We start from the raw sequence: 15,660 nt of genomic DNA on the forward strand, positions 1-15,660 counted from the left end.
TTCGAAATCTGCGGTGGGCAAATGGGGGTCGGGGAAGCCGGGGAATTAGAAGGCAATATACACATGTAGACAACCTCATCTTGAGGTTTCGAACGTCGAACAGAGATGTGCGATAACATCTGGTCCGTGACACGCAGCATTGCCCGTTCGTTCGTACCCGTCTGGGTAGACGTTAGTTGATGTTTTGTGAGGGACGCGCGAGCCAGCCAAATGCAAATGCCACCTTACATAATGCTCACAATGCTTGGCAGGGGCACGATACCACATGACCGATTAGGTGAAATGGAGTGGATGGCAACAACCGTCACACAATACCTGCAGCCGCCCGTCGGTCAGTCCCCTGGGCTGATGTTCCATGCATGTGGAAAACCCTCGGACAATGTATACCGTGCAGACTTATAGTATCTATGTCTCGGATAGCTTGGGTTGGTACGCCGCTGACGGGAGATTTAGCAGATCGGCCACGTGAAGCCCATCGCGCATGACACTTTACAATCGGAGCACAAGATGCGCAGTGAGACGACGGTTGATTCCGTGCCCCACCTCCCCCTGCGATCGATTTTATTCCCTTCCTGAAGGAAGGGAATGATGATTCCCGGATGATACGGTCAAGCGATGTGATTCACGCATATGTAATACCAGGTGCTAAACACTGACTACATCGATGATTATGAATTAAATCAGAACCAATATGCAAGTCGATCAGATGTACATTTGCCCTCCCTCCGGGCTTTGAATGGAGGGGTAGGGTGTAGCATGCACGCGACTGGTCGGTCGTGAAGACGGTCATTGTAAATATATATAACCTGCTTTCATCTACAGAAGTCCTTAAGCACACTAAAGCACACCAAGTCTTCTTCAAGGAATTAGATTACATTATCATGGAATATAAAGCAATAAGGCAAACAGAAACTGCTAGAAGGACATAATAAGCCTCAATTTTCCCACGTCAGGAAATGAAGGTCGACTTCACCGTCGTGATTCTTGTTTTGGAGCGTTCGGGGATTGAGATGACCCCAAGTTGAACCCCTGTTCAACTTCCCAAGATGTATTAGTGGCCCCACGTCACTTGTCCGGGAATCAAACATGATGGAAGCCACGATCGGCGGGCGTTCCCGTGGCCTCGCCCGGGCAATTTCTATGCTTATAGAGATCATACACCATAAGATATTATCACCTGCCGAATAACCGAAAACAGGACAGTATCATCCTTTGCTGATCAAGGATGAGCGCAAAAGATGCACCGGCCTGCTACTGGCGGCTCCGTGATATAGTGGCCGGTCAGTGTGGATAGCCGAATGGAGCGCATTGACCAAAGGCGAGGGACGTTTTGCACGTGGTGACACGTCGGGTCTGTCTAAAAAGGTCGGGCCAAGCTGTGAAATGAAGGCAGTTTCTCGGTGGTGCTTGTCAGGCCTGCAACGGAAATCACAGGCAAGAACAGACCATAGACGAAGCAGATGGGTTCACTTACTGTGTACACTGACTACGATAACCAGGTGTTCGGTTGAGAAATCCCCCAGATTGGAAGTACGAAATCGCAATGTCTGGCTGATAATTTTAATGCGAATTGGGGAAGAGGAAGACAGAAGATAACAGGGCATCTTTAATTATACCTGATGGGTTCGCCCTGCTTAAGATTGGGTAATTTTGCTCTGGATCATCACAATGCCGGTTCTACTTCAGGGGGTTCAGTTTCCTACCGGCTGCTCTTTTTCTATACATTTCAAGCAAGGCCTTCTGGGCCTTCTTTTAGCGGCTTTAGAGAAGATACTGAGTTTCTTTTACTCGAAACGAGGCGCCAAATTCGTTAGGAAAAAAATGGTTCGAAGTATGTAAGGAAATATATAGGGAGATCATGCATATCGCCGAGGGCGAGGGATTAGTGTATGAATACACATACACACACCCATGTACTACAGAACGGAAAGGAACCTCGGTACAGTGCACAGCTGGCAAACTCCTGAATGTGTTCTCGTCGGTTCCCGTTCTTTGAAGATGAGCATTTTCTAGGCCATTGCAGTGCTTTTGGAAGTCTGCTCCGCATCAGCCATGCATTGTTGTGCATTCCGATATGTACTTCAGATATGCCACAGATGAAGGGTGTCAGCAGTGGTCATCAAACTAAGCCATGCATATCATAGCAAACCTACCTGTCAAAAAGCCGCCGGTCCAGCTGCTTTTCTGGCCAATATATTCAATGCACAGGCATTATCTTCGTTAGCACAGTATAGGTCTCGCGTACCCAAATGAATGAAACTGCGTGAATCACGTTTGGTTGGTTAGTTAAATACTTAGCTGAGCCCCTTACTACGTTACGAGTCTCGATCCTGAGACCGTTTCGGATGGACACGAAATCCTTTCAGACAGTAGAGTTTTCCTGGCGTGAAAAATGTGTTTAAGTGGGATTAACAACAGTCAAATTCATCCTCGCAAAGGGAGTGAGTATGTCAAAGGATTCTTGAAACATTTGGAAGCCAAGTTAAGGGATAGCCGCCCCTGACCCAGAGTGTCCCTGAGCCTGTCGACCATGCATTTCCCGCGCGACCCAACTTTTATCAATCGTAACGCTCTCCATGTCCAAATCAAGCGAGACCCTTGATTTCGGGGTCGATAGGTCTCTGTGTCTCGCGTGGGCCAGGAGTAGATGGGATCATATGATTGAATGCCACAAGCTGACAGCTGTCACCTAGGTCCACGTAAACCACGGTAGGATCCGCTATGTAGTCGAGTCCGATCCTTAAATATAGGTTATCGTCGGGCAGCTTTGAGCTGGTGGTATTTGGCTTGTATGGCAGCCGAAGTTCGGGTGGTGTCGAAAGAACGTTGAAGGCGTTGACGCTCCCATTGCTCGCGTTCAATATCACTTAAAATAGAGACGAGCTCGCTTACAAGATCACTTGAAATAGGGACGAGCTGAAAAATGATGTTGCCTTGGGCAGATCCTCCCTTGACTTTCATATCATAATAGGGAGATCTGACTTGAGAAAGTATTTCAAGGCATTCAGAGCGGTGCATATCAAGAAACCCACTGATATGAAAACAGTTTTGCTCAGGAACGAATGATATAAGAACTTGCAGGATTGCGATCACATAACATTTTCGATAGTCGTTCAACGATTGAGTGGCCCACTTCACCATACTTTTTTCTCACTGTCGGAGCGGGTCTCATCGTATTGGAAATATTGTGCTGTGCGCTATCTCAAGTTGAAAAGGATATAGAGATAGCAGAATAGTTTGATTGTGAAGGGGGGGAGCTAATGTGGCCTTTTAAGTTCAAAAAGGCGGAAAGAGATGGCAGAATCTTGTGGCATCCGACTGAAGTGTTTAATTTCTGACGCCCAGTAGGATCCGAAACTGCATCATGATGACAAACTCTGAAATCTGCATAGCTCTGCAACCTGCTAGTGTAGTGGTTCAGGCACGAGTGTGACCCAAATCCAACTGTATCAATCCTGGGAGCGGAACGGCTCCTGAGAACTTAGGTCGAAGTGTATCAGTTCATAGCCTATCTTGTACTTCGTGGTGATAAAAGAAGGTTTAAATCATACGCGGCCATAAAGTCTTCAGGACATTCTAAGTTAAAGTGCTTAAAGGCTACGCGACTGGCGGAATACGGGCATGCTGCTGTGGAATAGCAGAGCTTGATGGTAATTAAGTGGTACCAGGTGGATTGACGCAATATGAACTAACGTAATCAACGGTTGGACAGCCCACACGGTTGGGCGGCCCATCTGGTTATCCCATATAAAAGAAGTCTTTCTGAATCTTTTATATCTCAACCACTACTAAGGTTGAATAGTTCTAACTTTACATATAGATAATATATAGTAGAAAAATTGATATATATTTTTTTTCCACATTTTTGGAACTTATCTTATATGAAATATATTAATATATCTAAAATTACAGATAAAATACATATACTGTATTATGATAAGATACTATTTATATTTATATAGATTTTTGAGAAGTATTAGATGGTTATTTATATTATTTATAATCTACTTATGCAATATTGAGTCTTTTAGACTTATAATGGTTGAGTTATCTTGTGTTCAAAAAGAGTCTTTTGTATAGTATTACCAGATGGGCCGCCCAACCGTGTGGGCCGTCCAACCGTTGATTACGTTAGCGGGCTGATATGTATTACGCTACGTCCCATATCCGGCCGTTTAGCGAGCTATGGGCTCCTTGGACGCCGTTGGTATCATAAATTGACCGCCTATCGGTGAACTGGCAGCTCCTCGCGGCTCTATCGATAGGCTTAGACCGCAGGTAAATTCAAACCGGGAGATTGAGGCCTCCCAGACAACGCGGTGCAAATTCGAGGCTGATATATGGCCAGCCTGGGAGATCTCTTGCATAATTACCATGCTTACCCCAGAGTCTCCAAGTTCTTTTCCAATCCCTGGCCTTCTTATACTAGTCTGCATACGGTTGGGTAGGTATAGTAGTCTTCTTGGCACTTATAGACACGTTGTGTAAATTTGATAATTCACTTCTTAATCTTAAAGTAATATACGTAAGAGGAATACCAGAGTCTAGAAGCTTCCATGTGCAGACACAGTCTAACAGGAAAACCTCACTGTTGCCTTTTGACTTCACTTTTCAAACATACTGTCAAGTTGCTATTGGCCTTTACACCACTTTCCAGTTTAGGTGTAATACCTATGAAATTACAGGACAGATCAGTCCCTGCCAAGACTATTAGTGTACAAGCTAACCAGATACAAATTAGTACAGATGTGTTAGGTTTCGAGAAAACAACAGGAAGAATAAGCGGTAGGCATGGTAGTTGTGCAAAGTACTGTATGACCCATCGGGCCCTACCGGCCAACCGGACCCGCCGGCTCTACGGCTCGCTCCCCCGAAACCGAGCCTACTTACTCACCCAACTCCGGACCGGCCACTCATGGCTGGCGACACACGGAAAACAGCGCGGGCTCCGAGACGATGAGAAATGTGAATGTGGGGCAACGGAAACCGTGGTCCACGTGTTAATCGATTGCCCGCGGCTTAGTGGGCTACGCCAAGCCCTCCGACGGAAGATTGGAGGGGCATTCAACAATATTTCAGATATGCTGGGAGGAGCAGGACAAGGTAGGGAGGGTAGGTTCCAAGATGGTCCGCAAGACAGTAGCGTCCTCGGGGCGGTCCTGGACTTTGCGGAGGCATCGCAGAGATTCCGAAGTCGCGCGCCACGAGGGCGGCAAAACACAACCCCAGGCACTGGCCACCACAGGCCTTGACGAGGCTCCAAGTTCGTCAGGAAAGTAATAGTCTACGAGGAATGGATGTACATAGAGTGTGGAGATAGTAGTACCCTGCATGTCGCTCAGGCGAGGGGTCAGCGTATGAATCAACAACAACAACAACTACTGTATGACCCGTCACCAAGGTCGGTATCTGTCGAGCGGACCTTAATCCGAAGGCGTCCGAACGTGAACGTTGAGTACAGTATGCAACAAGTAATCGGTTTGAAGCAGACATGCACCAACTTGCACACTGCTTGTCCGAAGCAAACCGGAGGGAATTACCCAGGACTCGCGACGTCATCCTCTGCGTCAATCAGGACCAGGATATACTACAGATGGAATCTATGTGCTGTATTCCGAGTGAAAACTGTATACATTTACTGTACCACAAAAAAGAAGTTAACTATTATACATGACCGGCAGCGGGCATGGACGGATCTTGACGTCCATTCCGCCCTTGCGATGCACGATATTGCACCAATGCTGGTAAGAACCGCCGGCATGGCGCGAGCAGATCTTGGCTTCCTTGCGTCATGAGTGGATATACTCTGGCAAGTACTAGTCCCCAGCACCGCGTAGAGGTGGCTGCCCATAGCTGGGGTGTCTCAGAACGGGGTCCCAAGAACAAACGAACCTGTTCATCTGGGAACGGTCCAGGGCACAAGTGATACGACATGGGGCCCATGGCCATGAAGGGGATTTGGTACTACACAGGCCCACCACTCCTGTCAGGGGATATCTCCGGAGAGATCGTACGACACAGGCCCGCCATTCTTGTGAAGGTGCACACTGTTGCGCTTGCGCATTCTAGTGAGTGAGGACAGGAAGCCTGGTCCTGGAGCGAACAAGACTGGGAGACGCCGGCCTTATATCTCCAAGCGCTCCGGTCGCCCGGCAAGACCAACCGTGCAGCATTAGCATCCAAGTACGGGAACCGTCATGCGCTCGAGATGAACTTCAATGGTCGTTCAAGAGCGGGGGGGCATCTGGCCTTTCTGCGTGTGCTCTCTCCTACCGATTGCCCAGGGGCATATCCTGGCCTTAAACGAAGAGCAAATCCCAAAGCCACCTCCCCAAATGACCATGCAAGCCTCGGTTCAAGACGCCATCTGGGGGAAAATAGGATCGGCGTGGGCAAGGCGAAAATGTGTGCGACTCATGGGACCGCGCCATTGGTCAATAGGCGTCTCAAGTACACAACGATACTTGGAAAGCGGTTCCAGATCTGACCAGTGGGCTCAGTGGAGACCACTTGGAAACAGTTGGGCATCCATGGTCCGACAGAGCACAATGACTACCGATTCCTCCCTTTGTCTTAGTACTTTCCAGTTTCTAGAGCAACCGGTCCCAGTACCCGACCGCTGTCGACTTGGGTAATCCACTAGGACGTCAGTTTCTGCGTAATGCACTCGAAGCTGCTCAAAATTCACCTTGGGAAACTTCTCGTCTTTCCGACCTTCTGAACGGACAATGCACCCCCTGAAACTCAATGGGACAGACTGGGATCATCGAGTACTATATCAGTAAAGTCTGAATTCCATTACTTTGTATCGGCCTTTTTCATTAGGCCCACGTCTTGTCAAAATAGGCAGAAGAGTGACACCCTCCATAAGAGAATAATGCACCTGCGCCAGAGTGATTCCCGGGCTCCACATGATCGTGGCACGGGGAGAAGCGTGACCTCCTAGGTAGCATCGAGTTCCATACGGGGCAACGCCATGGACGAATCAGATGGCATTGCGTCGAGTGGGTAATTTTTCTTTGTTTCGCTGACCTGCGTCTAATGGGTTCCTACAGTGGTATATCAAAAGTTTGCGTTGTCCCACTATATACGCTAATGACCCCGCCTTCCTGATATAGTAAGATCGAGGTTATTCTGCCTACCACAACAAAATATATGAAGCCTCTGACCATGAAATCTATATTAATATGTTATATTGCAAAGAATTAATATCCTTATCTTAATACTTATATAGAGCTTCATGATCACACACTTTGTATGTATTGTTTTGGTTGACAGAATAGTTTCGATCCAACTGTTTTTGGAAGGCGGAATCAAATTTAATATGGGGCAACGCAAACTATTGACATACCACTGTAGGCCACGGTGACCAGCACGCTCAATTAAGGTTTGTTCGGCTTTTCTTAGTTCCAGCCCCACCGCTGAGGGCTTTTTACTCGCCATTCAGGGGTATAAGCCCCGTAGTGGGTTCTTGCTTGTTTGATTCTCGCATATTTCCCAGCTTCGAGGAGTCGACGCAGATCTTGTGTGTTGCTTGCGCTATTTGTGGTCCTGGAAACACTGCGCTCGGCATGGGGATAAAGAATCAGACACGCCATTCTGGATTGCTCTATGGATGGATAAAGCCGAGTCGCAAGGGTCAATTTTCCGTCTTGGTGGGAACCCGCTGGACGTCTCCATGCAATCTGGCCGACCAGAGCCGGTAGCCGTGGTAAACAGAGGGTAACGGTGTGCAACATACTGGCTGGTACCGTGTGCTCAAGACGGAATATCTCAGTCATCGAGAGCGTGTCGGTTGGGACAACAGAGAAAGTTGTCGCTGTGTTTTGTTTTGGTGGATACTGCTCTACAGAGGGCCAGGTGGTTATGCTCGCAGCGATGGTATTGCCCGACTCTGCACCCTGATTTAACCACTCGTTATACAGTATGAATTGTCAAGCTGCTTTCAGCTATGAAGATCCGTGCTTTTACTGCAACGTAAGTTGCCAGTTGAGACCGCGATAGTAGTGATGTTGGATGTACACAGGCGTATTTCCCCTTCATTGCTGGGTACTTATGGACTAGTTACAAACCGAAGGGTCCATTCCTCTTGAAGCCGTATAAAGTGATGCAGTTATAGTCGGCCCCCCAATGAGGTCCCTAGCCCCAGCCTAAGGATAAAATATGAAGGTTGGATGTATGCCAAACGAAATATCGCAAGTGGCCGTAATGACCTGCCAGGGCACCATGTATCCCGCAAAAAAGCCCTAATTCATCTCAATCAATCCCACTATGCTTGTGTGCAACTGAGACGCGATGCAGAGAACAGTGCGATTAGGCCAGGTCCCTGGTGAATTTAGCGGCGATCATCCACGCAACGCTGGAAGGATGGCAAACCAATTTGCAGTGCGAGTTGTGGTCATTGCCTGCACGACACAACACACGGGACGGATTGGATTCTTTCTGCTTGCTGATCATGACCCTGGCCCTGGCTGGATGCCTGACGAGGTGGGATTTCGGGCGATGGAGCGAGTGACCTTCGACTGCGATGATTCTCAGCTTGGTCTGGAAGTGGGGTCGGCTGGAGTTCTGGCGCCGGCCTCTGCTGCGCTGAGCTATGTGGACCACTTTCGGTCACGGCGGCGTGTAGTCGCAGTCCCAGGTATCGTGTCCGACCGAAGCAGTTGCGACACTTCATAGTACTCAACATCCACTGTCTAGTGCGTAGATCCTTTGATTCGACGAGGAGGCTCACTGTGCTCCACAGGATCGTGCACAATGAGAAGTTCCGTACTCCTCCCTGTCCATGGCCTTTATATCGTGCGGAACCCGTGACTAACAGTCGACAATACGTGCTACATTTAGCGCGTGGGATTCCTGTTGATCAGCCAGTTGTAGCCCTCTGGAGTCAAGAATAAGCCTGTGCCAAACGAACTTTTAACCAAGCCCGGGGACGTCGAAAACGCATGGCCTGGTTAGCACACAGATCCTGCGGGAACCGCGCAAGCCCTATATCCTTAGCATCCTCCGCCAAACATCCACGGCCAGGTTAATTGAGAAGCTTATTGTGGCCGTTATGCCCGCCAGTCGTAGAGCCAACTGCCCGCGCCTGACTTGACCTCAGCTGCGCTGTAGGGTATGAGCAAAATGATCATCAATCTGAACACCGCGAATCGGACACGTCGTTCACGATGGGAAACCCGATAGAGGGCTTTCAGTGAATAGTGGGTAAATCGCATCCAGAGGCCGACGTCAGGCAAAAGCAAGCTCTCCAGATGCGCCTATTTGAACGTGAGACGGGTTTGACTTAGTCTGCACCATCGTATTCGCCATATAAAAGAGCCTCCGCATCGATTTCTGGGACCAGAAGTATTCACGACCACTCTTCCATTCCAGCAAAAGCATCATCAAACGAAATGAGCCATTGCAACGAACAGGGACGGCCAGTCAAGCGCAAGCGCGAGGACTGGGGCGAGACCAGGCCTGGGACACCGTGACAACGGCAGGATATCCAAGCCTGTTGAGCCCTGCCAGCAGCCGTCACAGGTACGTTCATCCTCGCACGAAGCATATGTTTGAGCTTCTGGCGGGAGCTGACAATTCCCAGGCTATGACACCGCCACTCCCCAGAGGACCGCTGGCAAAAGATAAATAGTTTGCTTCCATCAGCTCGACCGCCGAGGCGTTCCGGTCCCTGATTCGCGGATTGTACACACACGCAAAATTCATTACGCCCGGCGGCTCAGCCGAAAGGGCAACTATCACTAAACTATCAACACGAATTCTAATGTACATCTGCTGTATCTCCTTCGAGCCCATGCATAGATCCTTTCAGTATATGTCCTCTCAGCTGTCAATATCGTAGAAATCCCTGTGGGTTAGTATTAACGTTAATAGACTTGCTTGAAGGCGCTTCTTCAAGTGTTCAACAACCTATCCTCGGCAGTTGAAGCGCGTCTACCATCTATAGCACAAGGTAGCTGGTATAGGTTATTTACCCCCTGATTCGCGAGTTGCAGCAGCTGGATGATCAAAACCCGGTCCTTGCAGAGCAGGCCGCGCGACTGGTGGCCCTCTTCCGGCGCCTCTGGGAAACGTACGTCGCGCAGAATGCCAAGAGCTCGCGCCTCGAGAAGGAAATCAGTCAGATGCAGATCGCCCACGCCTGCCTCGTCGATGAAAACACTCAGTTGAACCATCGCTGCCGGGACGAGGAGGCCCGCTTGTGCCATTTTCGAGCAGCGATCCAAAAACTACAGAAAGGTGTGATTGACGTGGTTGAAAAGTGGGAGAATTTCCAGATGACGGAGGCTCCGGCAGCGGGCGGTGCGGACGAACCGACGCAGGAGAAGGAGGATGTGGCAGTCATTGTGTCCGCGGTGCCTGCCCAAGAGGACCAAGGCACCAGCGCTCCACAATAGAGCCGATGGCTAGCTCCACGGTGGCGAGGATGGCGAATGATATTGATCAATGCAGAGGAGTGATACTGAATCGAAACAGCTTCGTACATTGCACCCAACCACGATGTGTTCGAAAGCGCCAGAGCTGTATTCAAGGATTGTAGACCCTCTATATTCTTTCAGATTCTGTGATGCTGTCCACATCGACATGAACGACACAGCCAGACGGCACTGACATTGCATAGTCGTTGTCAGTCAGCGATAACTCCGTTAGGTCCTTCTGGATGACCCAGTGTCTAATGACCGTTTCCGCAATGTTCAGTAGGCTTCGACGATTGGTTTTGGCGAGGCGTCGTATTAGCTGTCTCAGGACGGTTGCCGCAATTATAGTCTGGTCATAATATGGATGATGTCGCAGTACCAAGCGCACAAATTCTGTACCCTTTATTGATCCATCTGACGCTCGGAGTGCTTCGCTGACACAACGGCGCATGATTCTCAATTAATGCCGGACCAATATAACACCTTTGCGGTGCATAGTGTGCCGAAAGCGCCGGTATCTCGACGTGTCCGCCGGATACAATGAAAGTAGCCGGAGCATCTCCATGTTGAAATGGTCTGGTTCAGGAGGTAGGCCGCTGCTCTCCAAGACACTCTTGCGGCTACCAACATCGAGTTGACCACAGGGCTGTATATCGATTCCATCTAATGCCCGCGGCCGTGCAGCTATAGCTTGCTCGCATAGCCCTGATTGGATCGTGTTCTGAAATGGAGGAACGTCGTCACCTCTCAAGTTTCGCGGTGGATGGTCACGGTGGTCGAAGTTGGTGTCACTCTCGTTGGCATTGATGACCACGAAAGTTCTATCTACTGTGGGCTCTTCCACCCCGCTAGCCATAATATCAATGCTCCCGATTTCTGACTGAAACTGCTTTTGTAGGGTGGTATGGTACTCGGCTAAGGGCTGCTGGGTATATCTGCACTCTCAAGCAGCGGCGTGGTCTTTTATATAACTACGACTGGAGTGCCACGGCTGATAGTCTGTTTGAATGCCATGCCCGGGAACAAAATATGCGGCTCTGTTCACAAGTACAAGGAGCTCTTTACGGAATTGTTATGGCACCTTTCTGCGGACGGTTATCTAAGTAACAAGCGGCAGACAACAAGGGGCGGGCACCTGCAAGATGGAAATGTGCCCCCGCACCACACGCCGGGTAGTTGCAGCAGTTATTAGCTGGTCACTTTTACTTTGCCGAAGAAATCCAATATCTTATTCAGTTCCGATCAACCTCCGTGGGAGCCAAAGCAGCGTCTTCACAGTTAACTTGGCGAATTCGACGCTGCCTCGATGATTGGACAGCTTCTTGTACTGTACATGGCGTTGAAGATTGCTTAATGCTTCTTCCAAGCTGCATACTATGCTTTGCTCCCTACGAAGATTCTTTTCTAGCTGCGTGCATCTCATTTTCCAGCCTTCGGATATGTCGGTGACCTCCGTGACCTTGTGTTGGAGGCGATCGAGCTCTGCTCTGTACTAAACGCTCAATCCTCGCAGTGAACGACTCATGATTTTCCGACATTGACGGACGCTGAATGGGAAGAATAAGCGGACTAGCTTCACACCGAAGTCCGTTGAGGGTGGCCTATCTCAGAGCCCGGTGTCAAGTCTGCCACTGCAACAGGACGGACGGCCTCGATCGACCGACCGATATCTCTGCATATTGCATCGTACAGGCCCACCGACCCATAGGCCGGACTAGTGTTCATTCAATGTGCCTTTACATCAGTAGCCGACCAGGCATACCCATCCCTTGGGCCTGGCTTCAGTCGTACGGCCCGGGGATGGACCCCCACTGCAAGCCGATCATCCAGATATGTCAGCTTGTTCAATATTGTTGAGCGGATTTGGGCCGGGGAAGGACTTACAGATATGGTTCGCCAGTGCCTCGCGGCATTGTGAGCGTAGCCGAGTGCGCTTTTCATTGCTATCTCGGGCCATTGGACACTTCCCGAAGACTCATGCGAATTGCGTTCATTCGCGGTCGTCTATCAGGAACATATCGTGTCCATTTTGCTTCTTTTATCCAGCATGGCCAAGGCTGCCTCATCTTATGCGCAAGTGATGACCAAGGCGTCTAGGTACCAAGAGTATACTTCTGTTTGCCCATCATGGGGTGAGCCCGTCACATCCAGGCCGCCGACTTCAAACACTTCAATTCAGCAGTACTTGTGATCACTTGCTGAGGCAACGCGGATTTTCGGCCATTGATCGTGCCCAGGTCTAGTCCTGGGGTACAGTAGTGGCTTGTGCAAGAAAATCGAATATGTGGAACTGCTCAGAGCAACCCCTCCGTCATAACTGAACTAGATCTTACCCGTTGTCGTACGTTGGCAATTTGCCGGACCTTATCTGAAGCGGAATGTTTTAATATACCAGTAAAGTTGGCCTTCACAGATCGTTTGATAATTATATTCGTTAACGAGCATGTCTGGTCGATATTAGCCCTCGTTGTCCACACGAACAATGTCAATACCCACTTCCCCCAGGATTGAAAGAGGTAGGCGACTAACATGCTATAAGAACTCTGTCAATCGTTGACCTTGTACAACTCATAGCCTTGTCTTATATACCCGCCTACGTCTTCTGCGTCGCTTGCTGCCTTGACATAAGGCGTTCGCTATGGTTTCATAACATAGAGTGGATGTCATATCATTCCTTTGCAGTAAGCTCGTCTTATCATCTTTACTTTCCTGATTCGCCCCATCGCATTGGGAGACAAGCGAGATGTCGTACTCTGGACAGCGTCGACCGACCACCCCAATCGCCCTGCCAGTTACCTCAGACACGAATCCTGCAGCGGATGGAGCCTCGCCGGAATTATTCTCTCCGTTCTGTCCGTGCTGTACATCGTCGCCCTCCGACGAGACGAATGCTTCATTCGACATAAGCTACCCGTCTGCGGAACTGGAAGAACAGCTCCTGCGGACCCTCACGTTCTACTCGCCTTCACCCTTCCGCATTCAAGCCATAGCTGTTCTGCTACACGATTCTCGGGTGACTAAAAACTGGTTGCTGATCGAGTTGCTCTGCCATCGTGTCTTCGCCGCACTGCCCGACCAAGGTACTATTCGCCGGGTCAGCTCGTCATACCATGCACGCGCCAGTCCCGGGGATGTGCTGCTCATCACCGCCTACCCGGTCACGCAAACGTCGTTCCGACGGCTCGAAGCAACCATAACCAAGGGCAATGAGCTCATGGCCACCGTCACGGCTCTATATGATGGACCTGTCTTGGGAGGAACGGCTGATATGAGACGCCGAGATCAAAGCGATCTTGCGGATGAATTCAATCGATTGACGACTACGGGCTCCGCACATGAGCGTGTCTGACGTCCAGGCCTTGGGTGAGAAGACGCAATTGGTGGGAGCGTCGGTTGAAGATACTGCATTAAAACTTCGCGACAATGATGTCTTGAGATTATCCACGAGGAAGGTGATGCTCTCGAAGTTATCCTACACTCGCCGGATGGGTAGGGTGAGATGGCGGGTCTAGATTTGGTCTGATACATTTAGCTGCTGGTAGCTGGCAATATATTATGAGATATTCAAGGGGATATGCTATTGTACCCATTAGTCAATCCCGCCTATTCTACCTATTTCCCTACTGCCCAACGACAGGTATACGAGAAAGATACGAAGAGATCGAGCTCATGGTGCATCCATTTAGTCTGAATCTAGGTTTGTGAATGATCTTTGTACAGTACAGTATCTTCTTGCTCCGCTTGCAAAATTAACTTTCGCTGTATACTGTCTGAAGATCTTATGGAAGACATCTCTACTACCTCGATCGAAAGTACAGTATACCGTTTCAATGTGGAACCCCGTTCATCTGCCTGCAACTTGTGTGTCTGCTTCAACGCCAGGATTTTCTTCAATAGCGGATTCGTTACTCTTCCCCTTCCCAGTAGCGATAGAGCTCTGTGGTCTGTTTCCATTTTCAGATCTGTCCCGTTCGCGTAGAACATGGGTTAATATGACCTCGAACGACTCCGACTCGCGCCCGTCGTTTGCACGCTCCTGTAAAAAGTGGTCTATAACTGCGCCCATCTGCTGGTTTGTCTCATATAAGACATCTGCTAATTGGACTGCCTCGTCCCGCTCAGCAGTGGTCTTCTTCAATATCTCACGTAATGCATGACACTCATGTTTTTCCTTTTGCTGATCACGATCCATTTGAAGCGCTTGTGCACTAATCTCGGCAACAATACGCAACGCATTCTGACCCACTGTTAGAACACTCATTAATTGATAGCAACTGACTTACGGACGAGTCCATTTGGGAAGGCGGCTCTGCGCACTCGGACAATGTAAGAGTGGTGATAAAAGAGTTCGAGAGTCTGAATAGTCAGAGAAGATCTCGGGGCTGGCTGCTATATATTCCATCAGGTCAATAATCATCAGTATCTTCTGAACTACGGTGGTGTCCGCTGAGATGTGATGGTCCTTTCAGCAATTGACCCGTCAAAATTTTCTGGCATGGAGTCTCCTGGTCTTTTACCTTCTACACACCTGTTTGCTTGGACATCCGCGTGGTTCCTTGAAACACGCGCTCTTACATGATCACCCTCACAAACGACACTGTGCTCGCCAGGACCTGTACGGTAGATTGACGGGTTCAGAAACCAGTATTGAGATAGACCATTTTATGCTGGATATCTATAGTTTCACCGGCAACTAAATCATTCACCACACAAGTTGAGGCATCATGCTTCTATAATACGAATTGTATTATGGGTGACTGGTACGTTATAGTATAACTTACACTTACTCGGGTCGAAGGGTTTAAGATCCGTCCGTCATATATCGCGATAAAATTGGCCATCTCGCGTATTCCTGTCGAAGAACAGACAAGGACCACCAACGTAGATTCTACTATCGCCAATCAATTGGCCGCCTATGTATTGGCCGTGGTATCTTGTCTTAGTAGATGGCGGTAAATGTGTCGCTGTGGGTGATTTTTCCTATTTTTGGTTGAGGTGTTTGGATCGCCAAACTCACGGGTATGGGTTTTGGGCCTTCTCCCTGATTGACTGATACCCGCAGGTCGCAAAATTTGGTGGTTCTGCAAGGGATATAACTCAGGTAAGTAACATACCCTGCTTTTCTAAATACGCATACTTCATAACCGGGGGTTGATTACGGAGTACCGGACACTCTAGTTGGTTGACCAGTTATGGAGGGTCCGAGACAATTGAGTGTCGTGAGTGGCGTGAGTGCCGT

The 15,660-nt window shown here is 49.2% G+C and overlaps 5 protein-coding genes across 5 annotated transcripts; 3 read left to right on the forward strand and 2 right to left on the reverse strand.

Annotated features, from left to right (window-relative positions):
• Positions 1-2,751: 2,751 nt before the first annotated feature.
• AKAW2_50172A (uncharacterized protein) lies at positions 2,752-3,141 on the reverse strand (the record flags this gene model as incomplete). The annotated part of the gene is made up of 1 exon (XM_041689960.1): positions 2,752-3,141. The coding sequence occupies one exon, from the start codon at positions 3,139-3,141 to the stop codon at positions 2,752-2,754; it is 390 nt and encodes a 129-aa protein (XP_041543593.1).
• A 5,154-nt stretch (positions 3,142-8,295) lies between these two features.
• On the forward strand, positions 8,296-8,679 carry AKAW2_50173S (uncharacterized protein; the record flags this gene model as incomplete). The annotated part of the gene is made up of 1 exon (XM_041689961.1): positions 8,296-8,679. The coding sequence occupies one exon, from the start codon at positions 8,296-8,298 to the stop codon at positions 8,677-8,679; it is 384 nt and encodes a 127-aa protein (XP_041543594.1).
• Positions 8,680-10,127: 1,448 nt separating this feature from the next.
• AKAW2_50174S (uncharacterized protein) lies at positions 10,128-10,400 on the forward strand (the record flags this gene model as incomplete). Its single annotated transcript, XM_041689962.1, has 1 exon — positions 10,128-10,400. The coding sequence occupies one exon, from the start codon at positions 10,128-10,130 to the stop codon at positions 10,398-10,400; it is 273 nt and encodes a 90-aa protein (XP_041543595.1).
• Positions 10,401-13,164: 2,764 nt separating this feature from the next.
• On the forward strand, positions 13,165-13,770 carry AKAW2_50175S (uncharacterized protein; the record flags this gene model as incomplete). The annotated part of the gene is made up of 1 exon (XM_041689963.1): positions 13,165-13,770. One exon carries the CDS (start codon positions 13,165-13,167, stop codon positions 13,768-13,770), a length of 606 nt encoding a protein of 201 aa, XP_041543596.1.
• A 495-nt stretch (positions 13,771-14,265) lies between these two features.
• AKAW2_50176A (uncharacterized protein) lies at positions 14,266-14,716 on the reverse strand (the record flags this gene model as incomplete). Its single annotated transcript, XM_041689964.1, has 2 exons — positions 14,266-14,658; positions 14,705-14,716. The coding sequence occupies 2 exons, from the start codon at positions 14,714-14,716 to the stop codon at positions 14,266-14,268; spliced, it is 405 nt and encodes a 134-aa protein (XP_041543597.1).
• Positions 14,717-15,660: the final 944 nt, after the last annotated feature.

The sequence above is a fragment of the Aspergillus luchuensis genome, chromosome 5 (assembly GCF_016861625.1).
Source record: "Aspergillus luchuensis IFO 4308 DNA, chromosome 5, nearly complete sequence".
NCBI lineage: Eukaryota > Fungi > Ascomycota > Eurotiomycetes > Eurotiales > Aspergillaceae > Aspergillus > Aspergillus luchuensis.